Source organism: Ranitomeya imitator, chromosome 1, assembly GCF_032444005.1.
Source record: "Ranitomeya imitator isolate aRanImi1 chromosome 1, aRanImi1.pri, whole genome shotgun sequence".
Taxonomy (NCBI): domain Eukaryota; kingdom Metazoa; phylum Chordata; class Amphibia; order Anura; family Dendrobatidae; genus Ranitomeya; species Ranitomeya imitator.
The window spans coordinates 254406321-254423590 of NC_091282.1; the positions used below are offsets into that span (position 1 = coordinate 254406321).

Genomic DNA, 17270 nt, shown 5'->3' on the forward strand with positions numbered 1-17270 from the left:
ATCCGAGTTTCGAAAAGCTCGCAACTCCTCTCTTATCATGCTACGTATATCATCCAACCTTACTGAAGACTCCTCACGTAAGGTGGATTCGATGCAAGACTGGCATAACTTTTTTAAATAGGTATCCGGGAGCGGCTGAGAGCATAAGGCACATTGCTTATGTTTGGATTTCCCTGTTCTTTTAACCTAGGGAATTAGATGAAAGAGGGAGTACAATCAGCTTAAAATAGGGTAGACATACACTCACCCCTGAAGCTGTCATAATACCGGCTGGAGAGGAGGAGACGGAGGCACAGATGGAGGAACCGACCGGTCCGATCTTTTTTCCCTGGCGCTCTTGGAGGATGATCTGCGGCTGCTAGTCCGGCTTCCTGGTGTAACAGCGTTAGCTTCAGAAGAAGGCAACGTTGTCTCTTGAGGAGATGCCATGATGGACGCCGGGAATCAACGCCGGCGTCCTTTTGTTATGGGGGCCGCCATCTTCTTCCTGCCGCACCCGGAAGTGACCACTACATCCGGGTTGCGGCTCTGCTGTGCGCGCCTGCGCTTCTATCCAGCGATCGCGCAGGCGCCGTCATCCTCCTCCATCACCCCGGAAGTTGTAGTAATACTTCCGGGGGAGAAATCACTGGCCCCACGCTGCCTGTGCGCCACCCGAGGCTGGCGTCACAGGATCTTACCCCAGCGTTCGGCCCGCAGGTCTGCTGGATACTTCTCCGTGAGCCAGGTGCCTCCCCGATCCTGGCCTCACGGTACCTGCCAGCAGAGGGGGGAAGCTGAGACAGGACCCCCGACGCTGCTTCCAGCCCTGGAGCCCTTGCAGTCCCTATTCAGGTAAACAGCGCAAGCGGCATCCAGGCTGGGAATCCTTCTCTCCAGGTCTCCCGTTGGAACAGGAAACCAACTGTGGGAGCGAGGGGGACCGCCCCTTTTATTCTCTCCATAGGGTTTCCTGTTCCTAGGGGCGGATCCCCTCTCTCAAGTGGGTGCTGTCGTGGCGAAGAGAAAAACAACATACATAAAAGCAGTATTTGATACAAAGGTATAAAGAAACCTCTTATGATTAGATCAGTGAGTGCTCCTATGTGGAGGAGACAACTTTAGAAGGTTGGGCAGAACTGCATTACTTCTCCTTGAGACTGACAATGAGTTTTTCTGGAGAAGATATTATAAAGGGAGGGAGGATAGCTAATTGTATGCTCAAAACATAGGAGCCTGCACACTTATGTTTTCGGCTCTGCCGGCTATAGGGCAGAACATAGTGTGCAGGCGCGAGCAGTCTATGGGGATGACGCAGAAGGTGTCATCCACGTCAGTTATAGGTTATAGCAGGAAGACGGCCATCAGCAGCCGGGAGGAGGGATAGAGAAGGCGGGATAGAGCCTGCAAAACCACACCCATTGAACCGGACTGACAAGATTGACATACAGCGCAGGAGAACTTCAAAAGTTTTTTTGGGGGGATATACAGAAGGACTCGGGGTTATATAACCATTGATTGACTGCAGCACAGGCGCTGATTAGGGCCATAGTTTTATTTGACACAGAACAAAACTGGTGACAGGTTCCCTTTAAGCCCCAAGGCAGTTAAGTGGGCATCAACTAGTTCAATTGGAACATTTGCATACATTTATTCATTCAATGAAAAGTAAGGTGCTAATAAAAAAGATACTTTTTTTATGCAACAAAATCTGAAATATTCTTTTTTATGAAGAACTGATAGCCATACCTCCTCTCTTGGATGATCTGGATGACCTAGAGGAGGTGGACCATTGCTTGGTTAGTCCTCTTCCAGAAAGTGACTCTGTCATGCCGCTTGGTTCATCAACTGTTTCTATAGAGGTAATAACCTTGGTCTCTGTATCCTTCTCACCAGGAGATTCTTTGGCTCCATGCTGTTCTGCTTCATTTTCACTCAGGCTAAATTGGGCCATTTTCTGAGCTAACATCAGTTGTGCTTCTTTCTCCAGTTCTCTGATATCTTCAATGGTTAAACCGTACCATTCATCTTGCCAACACCAAGCTTGTCTATGTGCTCTGACCATAACTTTCCGTAGACCTGTTAATTGAAAACATAAGGCTGGAGTTAAAATTTGAGGTAGTTTTTCAAACGAAAAAAAATGTTTTTGTATTTGTCATCTTTTCTAATTCCTTTATTTCACCAGATAGAAGGACAACGATAGGCCATAGTGGTCATGGGAATTATGTACTGCACATAACCAGCTGTGGACCACCAAAGTGGAGCTGGAAAAGGGCAGCGGTATTCAGAGGTGAATTATGACACTTTAGGTTATCACATTACCTGCTGTTTGGTAAATTTCATAAATCTCAGAGAAAAAACCCATTGATTACCATCGCTAATGATGCCTAATTATTTTTTTCATGCTTCATCCTCTTAACATCCAGGCCTAGTATTAGAACAATTGATTGTTCCTTTCTCTGTAATATCTGCTCTTCTATGCCCTTCTTTTGTATATTGAGTGTCACTATTAGCCATTCAGTGGTTCGTTTAATGGGGTATTTCAATGGCAGACATTTTTAGGAAAGGCCATTTTTAGGAAGGGTTGCCAACTGTTCAGAAATTCCAGGACAGTCCATAACAATGGAGCACTTTTTCTGAAAAATAAATTTAATGGGGATTTCCCACGAACAAACGTTCATTTTAATCAATAGATCTTGGAATAATAATAGTTTCCACAATTGGATGTGTTTAAATAAAATGTTCCTGTGCTGAGATAATCTTATAAATGTGCCCCTGCTGTGTAATGGCTGTGTCTGACTGTACAGGGACATGGTATAATCATACTACAGCTACTGGGAAGGGGAGGGAGAAAAAGAGTATACAGACAGGACAGCATGGGATCATGGAAGATTCTTTTTGTGAGGTTAAAAATTTCCTTGCCTGTTTCTAAACAATGTTTTCCTTAAAAGAAAGAATCAGCTGTGACCCCCTGCTGTACTGTCTGTATTCTCTCCCCACCGTTCCCAGGAGCTGTGGTATAATCAGACCATGTTCCTGTACGGTCAGACACAGACATTACACAGTACACAGCAGGGGCACAATTATAAGATTATCTCAGCACAGGAACATTTTATTTAAACACATCCAATTGTGAAAATTATTATTATTCCAAGATCTATTGCTTAAAAATGAACTTTTGTTCATGGGAAATGCCCTTTAAGGTGTTTGATTTTTTTTTCTAAACTTATACAAATTATTTTCATTGTACCCAGACCACTGAATATGCAATACATTTCTGACAGATGCAAATTTCATAGCTTGTTCTCATGATATTTTAAGGGCTTATTCACATGCTGCGTTTTTGCTTAGAAGTAAAACACAGTGTTTTACAGTACCAGCAAAGGGAATGAGATTACTGAAATCTCATGCACACACTGCTTATATTTTTCCTTGCGGCTTTGAACCATCAAAATGTTTATTCAAATCTCTGTCAGCGTTTTTCCAGTGCTTTTCACCCATTCAAACAAAAGGGGGAAAAAGGCAAGTAAAAATGAATAAAAAAATGCAGACATGTATTTTACACAGCGCTTTTCCTGCCAACACTCTGGTTTTTGCTGCAGAATAACCTGCTATCAATACTCAACATGTGCACATAGTCTAAACCTCCGGTTCCCTTTATTCTGATTTCAGCTATGAGTTCTGTTATGTGCCATGGTTGATGTTCCGTGCCCTTTGAAAGAATGCAACGATGATAGGTGGGCATTCACAGACTTTAAATACGCATATTGCCTCTTCAGAGAGGAAGAGGACTTGAACTCTAGCACCACCTATTGGAAGTAGCAATCCTAAAGGTCAATATCGACCCTGTAATGAGCCTTGCCATATGACTTACGATAAAAGCCAGACCAGACTTGTCCTAAAGTTTTGAAGTGAAGGACAGCATCCAATCCGGGTGAAGACAATAAACACTTTATTGTGCCATAAGTGCAACATTTCAACCTCAGGGGGTCTTTATCAATGCTTGATAAAGACCCCCTGAGGTTGAAACGTTGCACTTATGGCACAATAAAGTGTTTATTGTCTTCACCCGGATTGGATGCTGTCCTTCAATTCAAAACTTTGGCATGTACTCCTCCACCTGGGTCCTGTGCAACCACTTTATGCAGTAGTGCTGTCAGCCGCCATTGTATTATTCTGACTTGTCCTAAGTCATATGGCAAGGCTCGTTAAAGGGTCGATATTGACTTCTAGGATTGCTACTTCCAATAGGTGGTGCTAGACTTCAAGACAGCTTCCTCTCTGAAGAGGCAATTTGTGTATTTAATTTCCCAGAGGAGAATGCATGGCATGTCAGTCTCCTCACTCTGACATGCCAGGCTTGGCCTGTCACTCTGCAGAAGGAGAAACATTTCCTCTTAGTTAACAGATATCTAAACAGAAGTCTTTACCACAATACAGGTTACGAAGTTATAACAACAAAAACTACTTTCTGACTGCTGACATACAGCAACTTGGCTTGAATTGCACCTTATCATTCATATGGATTCTCCATACATAGTTTTGTTTTTTTTTAAATCAAACTAATGGTTAGAAAATGTCTTCCTGCCAACACTTGGGACAGACAAAAGAGCAGTTTATTTATCTTGGAGTCTTCATGTACATTATGTTAACATCTGTCTGGGATAATAGTAGTAGAAACTGTGAATTATTTCAGCATAAAAGTAAAGCATTCTGTCATCCTCAGCAGGAAAATGTCAGGAATTCCATACTTTAGCCTGGTTTGCAACATGTTCAGACTCAAGCAACTCCACCCTGTGAAATGTGAAAAGCCTGAATATAACCAAGCACGTGTAAAATAAAAAAAAAATAAATAAAAACCCATGACTTCTCAGTCAGCTGAAATTAAATCAGGTTATCCACAAGTTAATTATAGAAGTCAAATCCAAATGTTTCACGATCCGTCTCTTCTCTTTCTCGGAACTAGTCCATAGTGGCAAGAATACCGCAGCACACACGAGCACTCCTGATGTCAAAATGCTGAAAACCAATTCCAGAATCTCGTCAGTCCTGATTATAAAGCAGGGATCTGTCATACACCTGATCGAGTACCAACCATCTGTAAATTTATGGACAGTCCACAATGAACAGGTGTTTTTTTTCCGTGGCAGAGTAAACTATCATCTGTTATTTTTTTAATGTTTCTGTAGTTTTTACACCACGTGCACCAAAAAGGCAGAAATGTACAGTACTAACATGATCCAACCAGAAGGAGGAGGGAGACGGACATCCATGGAGAAGGAGCTGTGTCCTGTACATCAACCACTGCTGGGCATGTCTCCTCTAAATTACACAGAAGCATCAACGCAGGAGTCACGTGTGAGTGCGATTGTCCATTGCATGAAAGAAAGTGGTGGCTGTGTGTGTCAGCATGTGCCTATGTATACAGTATATAACAGAGTCCACACTATATTGTATATATGTGTATATACTACACACTGTGGTGCTGTGTATATACTACATAGTGTGAAGCTTGTACATACTATATACATAGGCACAGCTCCAAACTATATACACAGCTCTACACTATGTACTATATAATAAATAGCGTAGACACTAGGGGAATGTAGCAGCTGGTGGGTGACTGTTTTATTACGTGTCAGCGTGTCTGTGTATACAGTATAGAGTCCACACTATACAGTATATATACTGTACGTATGTATACTACATACCCTGGTGCTGTGCACATACTGTATACAGGCACAGCTCCAGACTATATAGTAAATACACATAGTCAAGTTTACCTTAACACAGATAACATAGCATTGGTATATAATGGCCTAAAAATGTGTATCGACACAGGAGAGGTTTTCTTCTGATGGCTCTTCCTTGAAGGCCATATTTGTGCAGGTGTCTCTGAACAATAGAACAATGTACAACTCCAGAGTCTGCTAAATCTTTCTGAAAGTCTTTTGTAGTCATGCGGGGGTTCCGATTAGCCTCTCTAGCAATCCTACGAGCACCTCTCACTGAAATTTCGCTTGGTCTTCCAGACCTTATTTTGACATCCACTGTTCAAGTTAACTGCCAAGTCTTAATTACATTTCAAACTGAGGAAAAGGCAACTTTAAAACGCTTTTGCAATCTTCTTATAGCCTTCTCCTGCTTTGTGGGCCTCCACCATTTTCAGAGTGCTAGACAGCTGCTCAGAAGAACCCTGCTGTTTTTTGGAACAAGGTCAAAGTTATCTGAGCACAAAAATCTCCAAGGGTGCCCAAATTTTTGCATATGCCCATTTTCCTTTTTGTAATTTTTAAAATGTAAAAGTTGAAAATATGCATAGTTGTTTTTGCCTAAAATACAAAGGAATTGTGTCATCTTTAACTTTAGGTCTTTTAGAGATCATTTCATCTTCAACGTGATTAACTATTCACTGTTTCTGACCTCAGACGGGATAGTACATCTGAGGTCAGAACCCTCGCTTTGATGCGGGCTCCGGCGGTGAGCCTGCATCAAAGCTGGGACATGTCAGCTGTTTTGTACAGCTGACATGTGCCCGTAATAGCGGCGGGTGGAATCGCGATCCACCCACCACTATTAACTAGTTAAATGCCGCTGTCAAACGCTGGGGGGGGGGGGGGGGCTGTGACAGGTTCCCTTTAAAAGAATGCAGTTTTTTCAACAAAGGGCTGGAGAGGGGTACAATAATGAGTGTCTGCAGGTAACAGTCAAGCATGGTGTTGATTTGCTGCAAGTTTGGGGCTGTAATTCAACACATGGAGTTACATACATAGTTGCATAGTTAGCAAGGCCAAAAAAATACATTTGTCCATCCAGTTCAGCCTATATAATAGAATAAATCCCCAGATCTACGTCCTTCTAAAGAACCTAATAACTGTAAGATACAATATTGTTAAGCTCCAGGAAGACATCCAGGCCTCTCTTGAACCCCTCGACTAAGTTTGTCTGAGTTGAAAGTATTCACTCCCACGCTCACCCCTCTTGGCATTTTGCTGCCTCACAACCTGTAATTTCACTGTTTTTTTGAAGAGTTTGCATACGTTCATGTAAAAAAAACATTTGGTTTATTTTTTTGGTGAAGCAAACAACAAAATAACTTAAAAATTTAGTGTACAATACCAGTAAAAAAAATATTTAGAAGCTCAAAGAAATAAAAAAAATCTATGGGCAACCAAGCCAGTTTTGCTATTATACATTTATATCTCCCTCATCATGTGCACTTTTAAGAAGTGAAATCATTACATGGATTTTACATGTAAAGTTTTTTTTTGCCTCACAAATGTAAAGATTTTTTGCCGGCACTATACATAACTGTTCATCCCCCCAAAGTCAGTACTTTTTAGGGCCTCCTTTGGCGGCAATTACAGCTGCAAGTCCCTTTGCATAAGTCTCTATGAGCTTTCCACATCTTGCCACTTGGATTTCTGCCTATTCCTCAAGGCAAAACTGTTCAAGTTACAAGGTTTCCTCTGGTGAACAACAATCTTCAAGTCTGACTACAGATTCTAAATTGGAATAAGGTCTGGACTAGGCTACTTCAAAACATTTATATGTTTCCCCTTAAACTGCTTGAGAGTTGTTTTAATAGTATGCTTTGGTTCACTGTCTTGATGAAAGGTGAACCTACGTCCCAGCCTCAAATCAATGACAGACTGAAACAGGTTTTGCTCTAGAATATCCATGTATTTCACACCATCCATCTTCCTTTTGACTCTGATCATTTTCCCTGTCCCTGCTGCTGAAAAACATCTTCACTGTATGATGTTATCATCACCATGTTTCACTGTGGGAAGGGTGTTATTGGGGGGATGAGCTGTGTTGGTTTGGCGCCAGACACAGTGTTTACCTTAGTGGCGAAAAAGTTCAATTTTGGTCTCATCTGACCACATGATCTTCCTCTATACATTTGGGAAGTCTCCCATATGACTTTTGGCAAATTCAAAACGTGCCTTACAATTTTTGTGTGTAAGTAAAGTTTTTTACTGCCCACTCTTCCATAAAGCCACCTCTATGGAGTGTACGGCTTAGTATGGTCGTATAGACAGAAGCTTCAGTCTCTGCTTGGGAACTCTGCAGCTACTACATGGTTACTTTAATTTCTGTGCCATCTCTCTGATTAATGCCCAACTTGCCTGGTCTGAGTGTTTTGTTGGGCAACCCTCTCTTTGCAGGTTGTGGTACCATATTCATTCCATTTGATGATAATGGAATTGATCGAGCTCCGGAGGATCATCAGAGTTTGGGATTTTTTTTTTTTATAACCCAACCCTGACTTGTTCTTGTCCACAACTTTGTCCCGGATGTGTTTGGAGATCTCCTTGGGCTTCATGGTGCCGTATGGTTTGTGCTGCCTCTTGCTTAGTGGTGTTGCAGCCTCTGTGGACTTTCAGAAAAGGTGTTTATATACTGACAGACCATGTGACACTTGGATTGCACATTGGTGGACTTCCTTTCATTAAGTATGTGACTTATGAAGGTAATTGCTTGCACCATAAATTTTTAGGTGCTTCATCGCAAAGGGGTGAAAACATAAGAACATGCCAATATTTAGTTATTTGATCTCATAAATTTAGTTTGGGCATATATTTTTCTCACTTCACACTATTTAGTGCTGATGCATCACACACAAATCAGTTTACGAAAATATTTAAACACAGGTTGTAATGTAATAAAAAAGGTAAAAAGCCAAATATGCATGCCACAGCATGTTCATTGCATAGTAAAACTTATATTGACATGTTTATTGGTTGAATTTCTCAGTACCTGCTCTAATTATATATACAGCTCTGGCAAAAATTAAGAGCACTGCAAAACGCTCAATTTGTCTGATTTTTCTCTTTATAGGTATATTTTTGAGTAAAATGTAAATTGCTCTTTTATTTTATAAACTACTGACAACATGTCTCCAAAGTTACAAGCAATACATTTTGTATTTATATTCTAAAAATGAAAAAAATGGTCAAAATAACAAAAAATGCATTGCTTGCAGACCTTAAATAATGCAAAAAAAACAAGTTCATAATCATTTAGAAACAAAAATACTAATGTTTTAACTTGGGAAGAGTTCAGAAATCAATATTTTGTGGAATAACCATGATTTTTAATCACAGCTTTCATGCTTTCCACCAGTCTACCACACTGCTTCTGGTGCAAAAATGTAAGCAGTTCTTCTTTGTTTGATAGCTTGTGACTATCCACCATCCTCTTGATTACATTCCAGAGGTTTTCAATGTGTTCAGGTCTGGAGATTGGGCTGCCCATGACAGGGATTTGATGTGGTGGTCTCTTAATTTTTGCCAGGGCTGTATATACACTTCACTGTACCACTTCTTCAGTGCTGTATACTAGGTGTAAGGCTGGGGTCACACTAGTGTATTGCATCCGATGCGAGAGCATCGGATGCGATATGCTAATGACCCTCGGCTCGTGCTCTGCTGTCAGCAGGAGCCGAGTGTCATGCGTCTGTGCCCTGAGCCTCTCGCACAGAGCGGAGCACAGCTGCGGAGGAGGCGGAGAAATTAATTTCTCCATCTCCTCCATTGCTGGGGTCAGCGTATAATGCACATCACTCGGATGATATCTGAGTGATGTGTGTTGTCTCACTCGCAGCCATAGGCTTATATGGGTGCGAGTGAGCAGAGACTCGGCCGAGTGTCGGAGACAATCGCAGCATGTTGCGATTTCACTCGCACACTGAAAAAGGCAGAGGAAAAAAAACGGTTATGCGAGCTACCCCATAGAAGAATACTGCTCTGAGATTTTTTATCGCATAGCACTCGTCCGTATTACGCTATAGTGTAACTCCGGCCTAATTCTCAGTATCTGCTCTTATTCTATATAAATGTATATTATACAGGAGTAAAAATTCTCCTGCTCTGTGTACATATACAGTGGGGCAAAAAAGTATTTAGTCAGTCAGCAATAGTGCAAGTTCCACCACTTAAAAAGATGAGAGGCGTCTGTAATTTACATCATAGGTAGACCTCAACTATGGGAGACAAACTGAGAAAAAAAAATCCAGAAAATCACATTGTCTGTTTTTTTATCATTTTATTTGCATATTATGGTGGAAAATAAGTATTTGGTCAGAAACAAACAATCAAGATTTCTGGCTCTCACAGACCTGTAACAACTTCTTTAAGAGTCTCCTCTTTCCTCCACTCATTACCTGTAGTAATGGCACCTGTTTAAACTTGTTATCAGTATAAAAAGACACCTGTGCACACCCTCAAACAGTCTGACTCCAAACTCCACTATGGTGAAGACCAAAGAGCTGTCAAAGGACACCAGAAACAAAATTGTAGCCCTGCACCAGGCTGGGAAGACTGAATCTGCAATAGCCAACCAGCTTGGAGTGAAGAAATCAACAGTGGGAGCAATAATTAGAAAATGGAAGACATACAAGACCACTGATAATCTCCCTCGATCTGGGGCTCCACGCAAAATCCCACCCCGTGGGGTCAGAATGATCACAAGAACGGTGAGCAAAAATCCCAGAACCACGCGGGGGGACCTAGTGAATGAACTGCAGAGAGCTGGGACCAATGTAACATAGTAACATAGTTAGTAAGGCCGAAAAAAGACATTTGTCCATCCAGTTCAGCCTATATTCCATCATAATAAATACCCAGATCTACGTCCTTCTACAGAACCTAATAATTGTATGATACAATATTGATAGTAACTGATACAATATTGAATGTAACAAGGCCTACCATAAGTAACACACTACGCCACCATGGACTCAGATCCTGCAGTGCCAGACGTGTCCCACTACTTAAGCCAGTACATGTCCGGGCCCGTCTGAAGTTTGCTAGAGAGCATTTGGATGATCCAGAGGAGTTTTGGGAGAATGTCCTATGGTCTGATGAAACCAAACTGGAACTGTTTGGTAGAAACACAACTTGTCGTGTTTGGAGGAAAAAGAATACTGAGTTGCATCCATCAAACACCATACCTACTGTAAAGCATGGTGGTGGAAACATCATGCTTTGGGGCTGTTTCTCTGCAAAGGGGCCAGGACGACTGATCCGGGTACATGAAAGAATGAATGGGGCCATGTGTCGTGAGATTTTGAGTGCAAACCTCCTTCCATCAGCAAGGGCATTGAAGATGAAACGTGGCTGGGTCTTTCAACATGACAATGATCCAAAGCACACCACCAGGGCAACGAAGGAGTGGCTTCGTAAGAAGCATTTCAAGGTCCTGGAGTGGCCTAGCCAGTCTCCAGATCTCAACCCTATAGAAAACCTTTGGAGGGAGTTGAAAATCCGTGTTGCCAAGCGAAAAGCCAAAAACATCACTGCTCTAGAGGAGATCTGCATGGAGGAATGGACCAACATACCAACAACAGTGTGTGGCAACCTTGTGAAGACTTACAGAAAACGTTTGACCTCTGTCATTGCCAACAAAGGATATATTACAAAGTATTAAGATGAAATTTTGTTTCTGACCAAATACTTATTTTCCACCATAATATGCAAATAAAATGATAAAAAAACAGACAATGTGATTTTCTGGATTTTTTTTTCTCAGTTTGTCTCCCATAGTTGAGGTCTACCTATGATGTAAATTACAGACGCCTCTCATCTTTTTAAGTGGTGGAACTTGCACTATTGCTGACTGACTAAATACTTTTTTGCCCCACTGTATATACACTTCACAGTATAACTTCTCCTGACCTGTATACTGTGTGAAATGCTCAGTATCTGCCCTTATTTTATACACATAGATACGGCACAGTACAACTTCTTTGTCTTGTATGCTGGGTGTAATTATTCTCAGTACTTGTTCTTATTCTGTATATATGTAATTCAAAGTATCTAACCTTATTCTATACAAATATATCAAATATATACTGCACAGTGCCACTTCTCCTGACTTTTATGCTGGGTGTAATTATCAACATCTGCTCTTATGCTGTATGCACACATTATTCTTATGCTCTTATGCTGTAAACACACTGCACAGTACCACTTCATATATAAACTGCACAGTACCATGTCTCCTGTCCTGTATACTGCATGTAATTCTCATCATCTGCTCATATGCTGCATATATAAACTGCACAGTACCACGTCTCCTGACCTGTATACTGCGTGTAATTCTCATCATCTGCTCATATGCTGCATATATAAACTGCACAGTACCACTTCTCCTGACCTGTATACTGGGTGCAATTCTCATCATCTGCTCATATGCTGCATATATAAACTGCACAGTACCACTTCTCCTGTCCTGTATACTGGGTGTAATTCTTATAATCTGCTCTTATGCTGCATATATAAACTGCACAGTACCACTTCTCCTGTCCTGTATACTGGGTGCAATTCTCATCATCTGCTCATATCCTGCATATATAAACTGCACAGTACCACTTCTCCTGTCCTGTATACTGGGTGCAATTCTCATCATCTGCTCATATGCTGCATATATAAACTGCACAGTACCACTTCTCCTGTCCTGTATACTGGGTGTAATTCTTATAATCTGCTCTTATGCTGCATATATAAACTGCACAGTACCACTTCTCCTGTCCTGTATACTGGGTGCAATTCTCATCATCTGCTCTTATGCTGCATATATAAACTGCACAGTACCACTTCTCCTGTCCTGTATACTGGGTGTAATTCTTATCATCTGCTCTTATGCTGCATATATAAACTGCACAGTACCACTTCTCCTGACCTGTATACTGGGTGCAATTCTCATCATCTGCTCATATGCTGCATATATAAACTGCACAGTACCACTTCTCCTGAGCTGTATACTGGGTGTAATTCTCATCATCTGTTCTTATGCTGCAGATATAAACTGCACAGTGCCACGTCTCCTGTCCTGTATACTGCGTGTAATTCTCATCATCTGCTCTTATGCTGCATATATAAACTGCACAGTACCACTTATCCTGTCCTGTATACTGGGGGCAATTCTCATCATCTGCTCATATGCTGCATATATAAACTGCACAGTACCAATTCTCCTGAGCTGTATACTGGGTGTAATTCTCATCATCTGTTCTTATGCTGCATATATAAACTGCACAGTATCACTTCTCCTGAGCTGTATACTGGGTGTAATTCTCATCATCTGTTCTTATGCTGCATATATAAACTGCACAGTACCACTTCTCCTGTCCTGTATACTGGGTGCAATTCTCATCATCTGCTCATATCCTGCATATATAAACTGCACAGTACCAATTCTCCTGAGCTGTATACTGGGTGTAATTCTCATCATCTGTTCTTATGCTGCATATATAAACTGCACAGTACCACTTCTCCTGACCTGTATACTGGGTGCAATTCTCATCATCTGCTCATATGCTGCATATATAAACTGCACAGTACCACTTCTCCTGTCCTGTATACTGGGTGTAATTCTTATAATCTGCTCTTATGCTGCATATATAAACTGCACAGTACCACTTCTCCTGTCCTGTATACTGGGTGCAATTCTCATCATCTGCTCATATCCTGCATATATAAACTGCACAGTACCACTTCTCCTGTCCTGTATACTGGGTGCAATTCTCATCATCTGCTCATATGCTGCATATATAAACTGCACAGTACCACTTCTCCTGTCCTGTATACTGGGTGTAATTCTTATAATCTGCTCTTATGCTGCATATATAAACTGCACAGTACCACTTCTCCTGTCCTGTATACTGGGTGCAATTCTCATCATCTGCTCTTATGCTGCATATATAAACTGCACAGTACCACTTCTCCTGTCCTGTATACTGGGTGTAATTCTTATCATCTGCTCTTATGCTGCATATATAAACTGCACAGTGCCACTTCTCCTGACCTGTATACTGGGTGCAATTCTCATCATCTGCTCATATGCTGCATATATAAACTGCACAGTACCAATTCTCCTGAGCTGTATACTGGGTGTAATTCTCATCATCTGTTCTTATGCTGCAGATATAAACTGCACAGTGCCACGTCTCCTGTCCTGTATACTGCGTGTAATTCTCATCATCTGCTCTTATGCTGCATATATAAACTGCACAGTACCACTTCTCCTGTCCTGTATACTGGGGGCAATTCTCATCATCTGCTCATATGCTGCATATATAAACTGCACAGTACCAATTCTCCTGAGCTGTATACTGGGTGTAATTCTCATCATCTGTTCTTATGCTGCATATATAAACTGCACAGTACCACTTCTCCTGAGCTGTATACTGGGTGTAATTCTCATCATCTGCTCATATCCTGCATATATAAACTGCACAGTACCACTTCTCCTGTCCTGTATACTGGGTGCAATTCTCATCATCTGCTCATATCCTGCATATATAAACTGCACAGTACCAATTCTCCTGAGCTGTATACTGGGTGTAATTCTCATCATCTGTTCTTATGCTGCATATATAAACTGCACAGTGCCACGTCTCCTGTCCTGTATACTGCGTGTAATTCTCATCATCTGCTCATATGCTGCATATATAAACTGCACAGTACCACTTCTCCTGTCCTGTATACTGGGTGCAATTCTCATCATCTGCTCATATGCTGCATATATAAACTGCACAGTACCACTTCTCCTGTCCTGTATACTGGGTGTAATTCTTATCATCTGCTCTTATGCTGCATATATAAACTGCACAGTGCCACTTCTCCTGACCTGTATACTGGGTGCAATTCTCATCATCTGCTCATATGCTGCATATATAAACTGCACAGTGCCACTTCTCCTGTCCTGTATACTGGGTGTAATTCTTATCATCTGCTCATATGCTGCATATATAAACTGCACAGTACCACTTCTCCTGTCCTGTATACTGGGTGTAATTCTTATAATCTGCTCTTATGCTGCATATATAAACTGCACAGTACCACTTCTCCTGTCCTGTATACTGGGTGCAATTCTCATCATCTGCTCTTATGCTGCATATATAAACTGCACAGTACCACTTCTCCTGTCCTGTATACTGGGTGTAATTCTTATCATCTGCTCTTATGCTGCATATATAAACTGCACAGTGCCACTTCTCCTGACCTGTATACTGGGTGCAATTCTCATCATCTGCTCATATGCTGCATATATAAACTGCACAGTACCAATTCTCCTGAGCTGTATACTGGGTGTAATTCTCATCATCTGTTCTTATGCTGCAGATATAAACTGCACAGTGCCACGTCTCCTGTCCTGTATACTGCGTGTAATTCTCATCATCTGCTCTTATGCTGCATATATAAACTGCACAGTACCACTTCTCCTGTCCTGTATACTGGGGGCAATTCTCATCATCTGCTCATATGCTGCATATATAAACTGCACAGTACCAATTCTCCTGAGCTGTATACTGGGTGTAATTCTTATAATCTGCTCTTATGCTGCATATATAAACTGCACAGTACCACTTCTCCTGTCCTGTATACTGGGTGTAATTCTCATCATCTGTTCTTATGCTGCATATATAAACTGCACAGTACCACTTCTCCTGAGCTGTATAATGGGTGTAATTCTCATCATCTGCTCATATCCTGCATATATAAACTGCACAGTACCACTTCTCCTGTCCTGTATACTGGGTGCAATTCTCATCATCTGCTCATATCCTGCATATATAAACTGCACAGTACCAATTCTCCTGAGCTGTATACTGGGTGTAATTCTCATCATCTGTTCTTATGCTGCATATATAAACTGCACAGTGCCACGTCTCCTGTCCTGTATACTGCGTGTAATTCTCATCATCTGCTCATATGCTGCATATATAAACTGCACAGTACCACTTCTCCTGTCCTGTATACTGGGTGCAATTCTCATCATCTGCTCATATGCTGCATATATAAACTGCACAGTACCACTTCTCCTGTCCTGTATACTGGGTGTAATTCTTATCATCTGCTCTTATGCTGCATATATAAACTGCACAGTGCCACTTCTCCTGACCTGTATACTGGGTGCAATTCTCATCATCTGCTCATATGCTGCATATATAAACTGCACAGTGCCACTTCTCCTGTCCTGTATACTGGGTGTAATTCTTATCATCTGCTCATATGCTGCATATATAAACTGCACAGTACCACTTCTCCTGTCCTGTACACTGGGTGTAATTCTCATCATCTGCTCATATGCTGCATATATAAACTGCACAGTACCACTTCTCCTGTCCTGTATACTGGGTGTAATTCTTATCATCTGCTCTTATGCTGCATATATAAACTGCACAGTGCCACTTCTCCTGACCTGTATACTGGGTGCAATTCTCATCATCTGCTCATATGCTGCATATATAAACTGCACAGTGCCACTTCTCCTGTCCTGTATACTGGGTGTAATTCTTATCATCTGCTCATATGCTGCATATATAAACTGCACAGTACCACTTCTCCTGTCCTGTATACTGGGTGTAATTCTTATCATCTGCTCTTATGCTGCGTATATAAACTGCACAGTACCACTTCTCCTGACCTGTACACTGGTAGTAATTCTCATTATCAACTGTTATTCTGCATACATACACAGTGCACACAGTACCACTTCTGTCTGTATAATGGATATAATTCTCAGCATCTGCTCTTCTTCTCGACATCTTATGGGGTGTAGTATTTATCATGATCCGTGACAAATGTGTGTAAAAATTGTGGACCGTTCATTAATTTTGGTCCCATTGTTCCCCCCAAATAATTCAATAGTAGGTTGCCAATTCTGCAACACAGAGGACTGACTTCTCTAAATCACAGATTCCACTCCAAACACTAGAGAACAAAGCATCAGGCTATTAAGACAAAACAAATATACTCACCAACATCATGTATGAACCTCTCAATTTTAGACTGCATGCCCCAGTAACGAAATTCCACTTTACACAGCTTATAGGCACACATAATTGGGCATCTCCCTAGGTTATTCCGATGTTCCTCAATCCAGTCTTCACACAAGGGGCCTCTTTTAGTCTTCACAGATTTGTACACTTTAGGGTCCTCTTCAGGCTTATATTCATGTGGGGGGATTGGATCTTGAACAATATCAATAGGATCTGTAAAATAAATAAAATAAACAAGAGTAGATTAAAAGAAAATGAAAGAGTTCTATGAATTTGAAGACCTTAGAATTTACATGTACTTACAGAATTTCCCTGATAAACAGATGTGTAGGCATTTGAAATGGCCTGATAAAAGGAACTATTTAAAAAAGTTTTATAGGACTTTAATTTTCCTGACCTATATTAAAACCACCCATATCAGATTGTTGGAGATTTGACTTCTGGCATCAACACTAGTCAGCAGGTTGAAGAGTCTGTGGCACTTTGGTTTACCGGGAAC

At 41.2% G+C, this 17270-nt stretch overlaps 1 protein-coding gene across 14 annotated transcripts in view; it reads right to left on the reverse strand.

The window, feature by feature from the left end:
• The window catches only part of PITPNM2 (phosphatidylinositol transfer protein membrane associated 2), a 526403-nt gene that overhangs the window by 169096 nt on the left and 340037 nt on the right, over positions 1-17270 (reverse strand). For all 14 annotated transcript variants that reach the window (XM_069755814.1, XM_069755807.1, XM_069755821.1 and 11 more), the window contains 2 exons: positions 16751-16984; positions 1729-2058 (listed from right to left, as the gene is read on the reverse strand). In XM_069755814.1, the coding sequence (XP_069611915.1) occupies positions 1729-2058; positions 16751-16984 (564 nt within the window). The remainder of the gene's footprint in view (positions 1-1728; positions 2059-16750; positions 16985-17270) is intronic.